The sequence below is a fragment of the Bos grunniens genome, chromosome 18 (assembly GCF_055505025.1).
Source record: "Bos grunniens cultivar Pamir isolate PY7600 chromosome 18, Bosgru_T2T1.0, whole genome shotgun sequence".
Lineage (NCBI taxonomy): Eukaryota > Metazoa > Chordata > Mammalia > Artiodactyla > Bovidae > Bos > Bos grunniens.
Window position 1 is genome coordinate 56,473,833 of NC_141182.1, and position 8,780 is coordinate 56,482,612.

Consider the following 8,780-nt stretch of genomic DNA (forward strand, 5'->3'; position numbering starts at 1 on the left):
TTCTGGGCTTCTGTTCCTTCAGGGCTTGCTGTCTCCCACCACTAGCTCTGGGCCTTGACCTCTAGCCCCGCAAGCCCCCTCCCATCTCCCTCTTTTCCCATCTGCAGCCCAGGTCCTGAGGACATTGGCCCGCCCATCCCAGAAGCTGATGAGCTGCTGAATAAGTGAGTTGTGGGTGAGGTTGGGGAGGGAAGTAGGGACAAGTAGGGAGCACAGAGCAGAGCCCAGGCAGGCACCATCATCCTGACCCCCCACTGCCCCATGCAGGTTCGTGTGCAGGAACAATGGGGTCCTGTTTGAGAACCAGCTGCTGCAGATTGGAGTCAAGTCAGAGTTCCGGCAGAACTTGGGTGGGTACTGGGGGCAACGGGGTGAGGTTTCCAGGAGACCCCGGCTCGGGGAGGATATGGAAGGAACTCAGATAGAACCCTGCCTCTCACCTCCATTCCCTCAGGCCGCATGTATCTCTTCTATGGCAACAAGACCTCGGTGCAGTTCCAGAACTTCTCTCCCACTGTGGTTCACCCCGGAGACCTCCAGACTCATATCCTCTCGGCCTGGCCCAGCCCCGCCCCTCCAGGTCTGCCTTCCTGGCAGCCGGGAAACAGATCCAGATCCCTGTTTGGCCTCCTTACTTGAGAGCCTGAGCCCATGGTACTTCTCTGAGATTTAGCATCATCTGTAAGAGGGAGTGGGCCTCTTTCCCAGGACAGGAGAGGACACTGACATGACATGACAGGGATGCAGGAGGTGTTATTTCCTGAATCCCACATGCTCTGGGCCTCAGTTGGTCCCTGTTAGGCCCCTCTGCCGTGTCCTAACCTTGTCTTCCATCGGGCTCCACACCCGTGATTCCAGTGCCTCGGCCAGTCGCTTGGCCTCTCCGAGCCCTGAAATTCCTTTAGTGAAATGTGGACCCTCCTCTCCTTCTCAGTCTTGTTTTGAGAATCAGTGTGGCTGGAAGACCCTGGAAGGGTGCTGGCATGAAGGAACTGCTTGAGCAGTGTCAGTCCCCTGTCCCCCTTCTCTTGGCCTCAGTTTCCACAACTTGGAAATTAGAGTGATTATACCCCAAAATTTGAAGACCATTTTAGCTCTTTGTTTCATTCATCATTTCCAGAGACCTTGAGGCTCAGCTTTGTTCTGGGCAGGGGCGGGAGGAGAGAAATAAGGCCCCAACTTGCCAATGGGTTGTCGACACAGATAGATGGTAGTAACACTGATTGCTCCCATTTCAGTGAACTTACCATGTGCCAGACACACTGACAGGTACTTGTGGGAGATTATTTCATTGACTGCTGAGGACACTTATATCCATTTCGAAGATGAGGCTAAGAGAGGTTAAGTGACTTCTTAACCTCTAAGAAGAGCTGAGATTCAAGCCTAGGTCAGCCTTCAGAGCCAGGGCATGACCTGTGCCATAATGGAGGTGGCTGAGCCCACTGTGGAAAGCCAGAGGCACCCAGGTCAGAGGTTTGGATTAGGAAGGACTTTGGAGCTGGTTCATGTTGGATGAGCCCGGGATGGCAGGGCTGGGGGCGCCAGGGAAGTTTTGAACCATCAGGTGATGGTGAAGTCCTCGAGCCCTCGTCGGCTCCCCTCCATTCCTTCCCCCTCCCCCGCTCGCGTTTCTGGCTTCCTTGACCACGGGCGGGCACAGCTGGCCGTGCAGACCAAGCGGGTGGCCTCGCAGGTGGACGGCGGGGCGCAGGTGCAGCAGGTGCTCAACATTGAGTGTCTGCGGGACTTCCTGACGCCGCCGCTCTTGTCGGTGCGCTTCCGGTGAGTCAGGAGGCGGGGCGCTGCCGGGTGGGCGGGGCCTCCAGGGCGAGGGCGGGGCCTGACGAGCCCTCCCTCTCCCGCCAGGTACGGGGGCGCCCCCCAGTCCCTCACCCTGAAACTCCCAGTGACCATCAACAAGTTCTTCCAGCCGACGGAGATGGCGGCCCAGGACTTCTTCCAGCGTTGGAAGCAGCTGAGCCTGTGAGCCGAGGGCGAGGGGAGCCAAAGCCGCCCTCAGGGTGGGCGGGACTGGGCTTCCAGATCCCTGACTTGGACCTTTTCCTGCCCCTAGCCCCCAACAGGAGGCCCAGAAAATCTTCAAAGCCAACCACCCCATGGACGCGGAGGTCACTAAGGCCAAGGTGAGAGGCTAGACAGGAGAGGCACGGGGGCTACCATCCCAGTCCTGCCTCACTCTCCTCTCCCGAACTCTGGGATTTGGGGTACGGTGGCTGCTCTACTTGAGCCTGTTTTCCCATTGGTAAAGTCGGACTAATTTCCACTCCCAAGGGTTTGGGGTAACTGGCATGCTGCTGTCTGGGAGCTAACAGAGATTGGGCCCCCCGCCCCCTTAGCTCCTGGGGTTTGGCTCTGCTCTCCTGGACAATGTGGACCCCAACCCTGAGAACTTCGTGGGGGCTGGAATCATCCAGACTAAAGCCCTGCAGGTGGGCTGTCTGCTCCGGCTGGAGCCCAATGCCCAGGCTCAGGTGAGTGGTAGTTTCCAAGGCCTTCTGCTCTTTGTGCATTCTCTGCCCTTCTGTCTTCCTCTCCCTTTTTCTCCCTGCTTTTTGTCTCTATATCCTTTATACCCTTTGTGACCTTTTTTACCTTCATCCTTTCCCTCTCTTATATTACTTTTCTGACCGCTTGATCCTTTCTCATCATTTATCTGCCCTGTGTCTAACTCTCCTCCCCCGGCTCTCCATCCTCTCTGCCTCCCCCCTGAGTCGCCCTGTCCCCACTAGATGTACCGGCTGACCCTGCGCACCAGCAAGGAACCCGTCTCCCGTCACCTGTGTGAGCTGCTGGCGCAGCAGTTCTGAGCCCTGGACTCTGCCCCCCGGGGATGTGGCCGGCACTGGGCAGCCCCCAGGACTGAGGCAGCTTTGGTGGATGGGGCAGCGAGGGACCTCCGCTGGTGACAGGGAAGACCCTGGGGTGGGGGGATGTCCAGGAACTTCCTCCGGCCTTTTGTATTTTTATTTTTGTTCATCTGCTGCTGTTTACATTCTGGGGGGTAAGGGGGAGCCCCCTCCCTCCCTTTCCCCCTGAAGCACAGAGGGGAGAGGGGTGGGGAAGTGGGTGCCTCCTCCCCTCCCACCCCATCCTGTCATAGCCCCTCCTGCCCCCTCCCTTCCAGGGGCTGTGTATTATTGTGAGCGAATAAACAGAGACGCTAACAGCCCCCGTCCTTGTCTATGTCTGGCGTTCAGGTCCAGTGGTCAGAGGAGCGGGGTGAGGGCATGCAGAGTGTGGGTGGCCAGGCCCCGCAGCCCGTATGTGGGACTCTGAGCAGACAGCAGCAGCAGCAGCCGCCGTGGCCCCAACTGCAGCGCCACCAGCCGCCATCCTGTGCCTGGCTCCTCAGTCCCCAACACCAAGTAGCAGGCTCTGGCTACCTGGGCCCGGTGGATGGCCTCTTCTGCTTTCTCCTCTGGCTGCCCTGGCTCTGAAGGAAGGACAACGAAGGTCGAGGTGACCAGTGAGGCCTGGACAACTAGAATGCCAACCTGAGGGAGCCATCCCCCATCCTGGGCTAAGTTTAACATCTGATGGAAGAGGCTCGCAGCTCCAGCCAGCTGTCAGGACTTGAGATCAGACTCTCCCCCTCTTCCAGCCCCAGTGCCCCACTTTCCTGGGGACACTGTGTGTGCAGCCCCAAGCAATCTGGTTAGCAGTACAGATCACAGACATGCAAGAGATGCTGCCCAGGTGCCAGGCACTGGCCTCCAGAGGACCCCACCCCACTTGGGAAGCAGGTGAGGGAGGTGGGGTCGCATGGCTAGGAAGGGGCAGTCCTTTGCCCCTCCAGATGGAACTTTTCACTATTTTGTTACACTCATCAGGGTCTTTGCTGGGATTGTAGTATCACTCTGGGTCCCTTTCTTTGTCTGGGCCTCAGGTTCTGTGTGACAGCTTTTCCTCCTGGACCTGTGTTCTGTGGAATCTACCAACCTCCTCCACCCAAAGCCTGTATTTTTAGCAGTAGAGCAGGAGCGTGTGGATTGCCTGTGTTTGAATCACAGCAGAGCTCTGCTGTTTATTAAGCCTGTTTGCTCATCTATAAGATGGAAATAATGATGTAACAGGAGATAACCTTCAACTATGAGGATGCGAAAATCGCTTAGTCTTCTCTGACTCTCTGTGATCTCATGGACTATACAATCCATGGAATTCTCCAGGCCAGAATATTGGTGTGGGTAACCTTTCCCTTGTCCAGGGGATCTTTCCAACTCAGGGATCGAACCCAGGACTCCCGCATCGTAGGTGGATTCTTTACCAACTGAGCTATAAGGGAAGCCCGAGGAAGAAGTGAGTCAATACACAAAAAGCACCTGGCAGGAGATGAGGTCTCGGTGTTTAGGGTCAGCCAGGAGGCTCTGAAACCTGCAGGCTGGGCCCTTCCTGCCCCTCCCTTAAGCTCTCTTCCCTTCGTGCCCGTGTACATGCCCGGGGCTCCCAGACGGCCATCCCCAGTCCACGCTTCTCCTACCGCTTTCCCCCTCCCCTGCCTCTTACTCCCGCCTCGTGAGAACTGGGACCCAGTGCCCCAGTGTGTGCAAAGGGGTCGCTGTGCCCGCCGCTGACCTGGTGGGAAGTGAGTGGCGGTAACCAGGGTGTAGAAAGAGCGGAGAAGGCGCCGGCGGTGCTCCGGAGACGGTTCTGAAGGTGGAAGAGGGGTGCGGTAACGCAGAGCCCCTGCCCAGCCCCCGCCCCTCCCGGCCCCGCCCACCTCCCAGTCACCTTTATCCCGCGAGGGCTCCACCGTGAAGAGACAGCGTTTCAGTTCCAGGTGGAGGAGCAGCAGCCTGTGGGGAAACAGGTGTCACGGCCAGGAAAGAGGTGCGGAGGACCCCCAACCCATTCCCCTGCCGCGCCCTACCCGAGGATGTCCGTGTGCAGTGGGAAGCCCGCGGGCAGCGCTCGGGTTCCCAGCGGCAGGCAGCCCCGCAGCGGCTCCAACAGGGGCTGCCACCAGCGCTCCAGAAGCTGCAGGGGGGCGTGATCAGCGAGAGAGGCGAGGCCCAAGGACGAGGTCAGGGCGGTACCAAGGGGAGGCAGTTTGGCCAGGGAGCTGGGGAGGAGACCACAAAGGCAGAGGGGACCGCGGGAGGGAAGAGAGGGAGGCCTGGAAGGATGGGGGCCACTGAGGCGGAGCCCAGAGGGGCGGGGCCTACGAGAAGGTGGGGTCTGTTAGGGGCGGGGCCTGCGAGGGGCGGGGCCTGCGAGGGGCGGGGCGGACACAGGGCGGGTCCAGGGTAAAGGCGCACTCGCCCCGCATGGTGCTCAGAGAAGGGCCAGGGCTCGCGAGTAGAAACGGTAAACTAGGAGAAAAGCGGGACGGAGCCCCGATTCACCTGCGCATCCAGCTGGCTGAGAGGAGGCTGCGGGCCGCAGAGAAGACACAGCTCCAAGTCCGGCAGAAGCGTCAGGGTCAGTAGCCGGTGTGGAACCTGCAGCAGCGAGGAGGGTGGGCTGGCCGGAGCCCCTCCTCTTCTCATGTCAAGCCCGGGCTCCTAGAGGCGGTCCTCCAGGTCCTACCCCTGGCGCGCTCCTCCCAGCCCTCACCGTTCCGCCTGTCCGCCCCACCCACCCACTCACCGTGGGGCTCCCGTGCGGCAGGTACACCGGGTAGTCGCGAGCGGCCTGCGGGGGCAGGGACCCCACCAGCCATGGGAGCAGCACGGCCTCCGGCATCCCCAGCCGCCACCAGCTCTCGGTCGCTGCAACCACCCGGCCTGACACGACCAGGCTGACGAAGGCCGTGCCCGCCGCCTCAGCGAACCCAGAGAGGGCTTCCTGGGTAAGGGAGGCAGGCCGACTGCAAGTCAGAGGACATGAGCAGAGGCGACAGACTTCCAAGGCGGGTTAGTAGGGGGAAGACACCGGCGTACAATTCAAAGCTAGCTTGGTGGCCGTGCTCCTGTGTCTCACCCTCCCTGGGCCTGAGTTCCTTCACCTTCACATGCGGCTTACCATCCCCAAGTCACACTGTAAAATTAAACAGGTAGGGTGACCGCTGCCTAGTCTGACACATCCTGCCGAAGCTAGTAATTTTAACAGCAGCAGCTACAGTTTATTGAGTGCTATTAAGTGCCAGGTGGGCGCAATCCACAATCTACTGAAGCTCAGAGAGGTCGTCACCTGCCCAGAGCCACACTGCTGGGAGGCACCCATGCCAGATGAAATCAGATCGATATTTAAGGAAAAGTAGATAGAGATTTCCGTGGAAGAAAGAACGGGATGTGCCAGGGCAGAGAAACTGGGGAGTTGTGGGGATTTGCGAGACTCATGAGGCAGCTAGGAGAGGGTGGACTGTGGAGTTAGGAGTTAGAAGAGGTCAGGGCGAGAAGGCGGGCAGGCGTCAGATTCCTCAGGTCCTCAACTTGACACTAAGGGGCTGGGACCTTGTCCTGGGGCTGATGGAAGTCGAGGGTGGGCTGTGACCAAGGGAGGGACAGAGTCAGCTCTGGGTGTAGAAAGATCCTTCCGGGGTCAAGTGGGAGTTGGACCGGAAGCCAAAAGGATAGGAAGAGGCAATGGTCCAAAGGTAAGAGGATGGACACTGAGCCAGGGCCAGAGGGATAGTTTTAAAAGTTTACAAGGTATTCCCGATACCTGCAGCAGGGACCCCTCGGGAGGAACCACACAGTCCACACACTGGGTCAGGTCTCCGATGAGCTCTGAGTCCCCCAGGAAGCTGTCGATGAGGCGGTAACTGGCCTAGCAGAAGGGGAAATGGAGAAGCCTAAGATGCAGGTGGCACCCAAATCTGCTGGCTCCTCCTCAGAAAACTGGCCCACTGGGCCTTGCTAGGGGATGTCAGACAACCAAGATGCCCTGGGAGCCCAATGGATAAGGCTGCCCCAGGGTTTTCTGGGAACTACAGTTCCCAAATATCAGTGATCAGGTACCCTAACTTCCCATCCTCATGTCCTTCAGCCTCACCCTCAGCTCCTTCTTCAGTCTCTCTACGTTGCGGATATTGGTTAGCTCTTCAAGTCCCACGAGAAGAACCTAGAAGAAACATATAGGAGAGTAGGGGCCCTGGACAATTGGTTATAAGACAGGAGGGGCTGGGACTCAGACTCCTGTGTCTAAGGGAGGAGTCAGACTGAGGGCCAGAATTCCTGGGTTCTACAGGAGGCTGCTGGAGTCTGGACTCCTGGGTCTGAGGGAGAGGGATGCTGAGAGCTCAGATTCCTGGGGTTGGGAAAGAGAGTTAAGGAGGGACTTCCCTAGTATTCCAGTATTCCTAGTATTCCAGTATTCTTGCCTGGAGAATCCCATGGATGGAGGACCCTGGGGGCTACAGTCCATAGAGTCACAAAGAGTGGGACACAACTGAGCAACTTCTCTCTCTTCCCTAGTGGTCCAGTGGTTAAGACACTGCACTTCCACCCAGCAGGGGGCGGGTTCAGTCCCTGGTCTGGGAACTGTGATCCCACATGCCACAGGGTGTGGACAAAAACAAACAAGAACTTTAAAAAAAAAAAAAAAAAGAGGAGTAGGGAGTCTCACCATGGCCCCAAATACCATCTGGAGTAGTCTCTCCAGCCTCAGCTCCGAGGTGCCCTCCTCAGACGACAGAACAATGAGGGTGATGCTGTGAGAAAGGAAGGTGAGAAGGATGAGTCCAGGCCAAGTAAACAAGGCAAAGAGGAGAGTAGGTCTGCCCTGGACCCATGCCCCAGCACAACCGGCCTCTCATACAAAGAAGCTCAGGAATCAGGCTGAATGCCTTGTCAAAGATCCCACAACCCAGTCTCAGCTGGCGCTGGAGATCTGGACAGGCTAGGGGTCATCTTCAACGGGGGCTGTCCCCCTGGCCCTGCCCCCAAGCTGCCCTTGGAGACCTGTCGTGGAAGCTCTTCCACACCACGGTTGTGTCCTCCGTCCTCGAAGAGCTCAGTTGCACCTCGAGATTTTGCCCAAACATGTGGACTCCATTGAGAGAGCCGATGACAGAGAATGGGAGCTGGGGAAAGATTGTGAACTTGAGACAAGAGCCCCCCAATTTCCTCCTCCTTGGGAACCAATTACTCAGGCCCCCAACCCCGTTCCTCTCTCTAGATCCCCTGGGCCCTCCTCTTCAAGGAACCAGGATCATTGGTCAATTGCACCTTCGACGGTCTAAACAAATTCTGAAACGTCCCCAGCCTCTACTCCCTTGAGGACCCAAAGTCCTTCTAAAACCCTGCTATTTCAGAGATCCAGGCGCCCGGGGTCCCACCTGTTGGCGGGCGGGGGCGCCACCGCGGCTGCTCCTGCAAAACAGGGGGACCCCGCTAGATGCAGCGAGGCACAGCAGATGTATCGTGCCCTCAGTCCCCTCCTCCCCCATCTGGAACGCTCGCCACCCAGTTCCCTCGTGGAGAGAGTCAATGCCCCCTTCTGAGCACGCCCATAGTCACACGAAGCCGGGCTGCTGCGGTCCGGAGCCGCCAGAGGGCGAGATAGGGAGCTGATTGGAAGAGGACTGAATTCCCGCCTTCCTCATCCCAACTCAAACCCCTCGTCAAGACCTTTTCCAGCGCCTCCCCCAGAGCCCCGTTACGCTCTCTTCCGCCCCCGCCGGAAGTCACAATACCCCTAACAAAGATGGCGGCTTTGTATTTGCTAAGTTGACTGGTCGCTACTTGAAGCGATTTGAGTTTATTTAAAGAAGAGGATGAAGAGCCCAATTTGAAGGTAGTGACAACCCCAAGGCGCTGCCTAGTAACCACCACGTAAGCGAGTGTGTTTCACATTCTGAATTGACAAACAACCGTACC

General features: G+C 58.1%; 2 protein-coding genes across 5 annotated transcripts in view; one reads left to right on the plus strand and one right to left on the minus strand.

The window, feature by feature from the left end:
• The window catches only part of AP2A1 (adaptor related protein complex 2 subunit alpha 1), a 27,893-nt gene extending 24,703 nt beyond the window's left edge, over positions 1 to 3,190 (plus strand). For both annotated transcript variants that reach the window (XM_086353636.1, XM_086353637.1), the window contains 8 exons: positions 108 to 164; positions 268 to 350; positions 455 to 543; positions 1,658 to 1,782; positions 1,867 to 1,983; positions 2,075 to 2,144; positions 2,358 to 2,492; positions 2,751 to 3,190. In XM_086353636.1, coding sequence (XP_086209762.1) covers positions 108 to 164; positions 268 to 350; positions 455 to 543; positions 1,658 to 1,782; positions 1,867 to 1,983; positions 2,075 to 2,144; positions 2,358 to 2,492; positions 2,751 to 2,828 — 754 coding nt within the window. In that variant the 3' untranslated portion in view covers positions 2,829 to 3,190. The remainder of the gene's footprint in view (positions 1 to 107; positions 165 to 267; positions 351 to 454; positions 544 to 1,657; positions 1,783 to 1,866; positions 1,984 to 2,074; positions 2,145 to 2,357; positions 2,493 to 2,750) is intronic.
• FUZ (fuzzy planar cell polarity protein) lies at positions 2,972 to 8,591 on the minus strand. 3 transcript variants are annotated; one of them, XM_086353656.1, is made up of 11 exons: positions 8,532 to 8,591; positions 7,863 to 7,984; positions 7,528 to 7,612; positions 6,955 to 7,023; positions 6,625 to 6,729; positions 5,608 to 5,805; positions 5,364 to 5,459; positions 4,889 to 4,995; positions 4,750 to 4,814; positions 4,594 to 4,668; positions 2,972 to 3,454 (listed from the first exon to the last, which is right to left on the minus strand). In XM_086353656.1, the coding sequence occupies exons 2-11, from the start codon at positions 7,943 to 7,945 to the stop codon at positions 3,228 to 3,230; spliced, it is 1,110 nt and encodes a 369-aa protein (XP_086209782.1). In that variant the 5' UTR covers positions 7,946 to 7,984; positions 8,532 to 8,591; the 3' UTR covers positions 2,972 to 3,227. The 3 variants fall into 3 exon arrangements, with proteins under 3 accessions (XP_086209782.1, XP_086209780.1, XP_086209781.1); XM_086353654.1 differs by lacking the exon at positions 8,532 to 8,591 and adding an exon at positions 8,240 to 8,526; XM_086353655.1 differs by lacking the exon at positions 8,532 to 8,591 and adding an exon at positions 8,240 to 8,526 and having other exon boundaries at positions 2,972 to 4,293.
• Between the last annotated feature and the right edge of the window lie 189 nt (positions 8,592 to 8,780).

What these genes read in the sequence shown, in the direction of transcription:
- FUZ (XM_086353654.1), bottom strand. Translation starts at nt 8,350, where the DNA reads ATGGGGGAGGAGGGGACTGAGGGCACGATACATCTGCTGTGCCTCGCT. An exon ending in TGGAAGAGCTTCCACGACAG is followed by an intron (nt 7,613 to 7,862) that starts GTCTCCAAGGGC and finishes CCTTTCTCACAG; the next exon opens with CATCACCCTCATTGTTCTGT. An exon ending in AGATGGTATTTGGGGCCATG is followed by an intron (nt 7,024 to 7,527) that starts GTGAGACTCCCT and finishes TGTTTCTTCTAG; the next exon opens with GTTCTTCTCGTGGGACTTGA.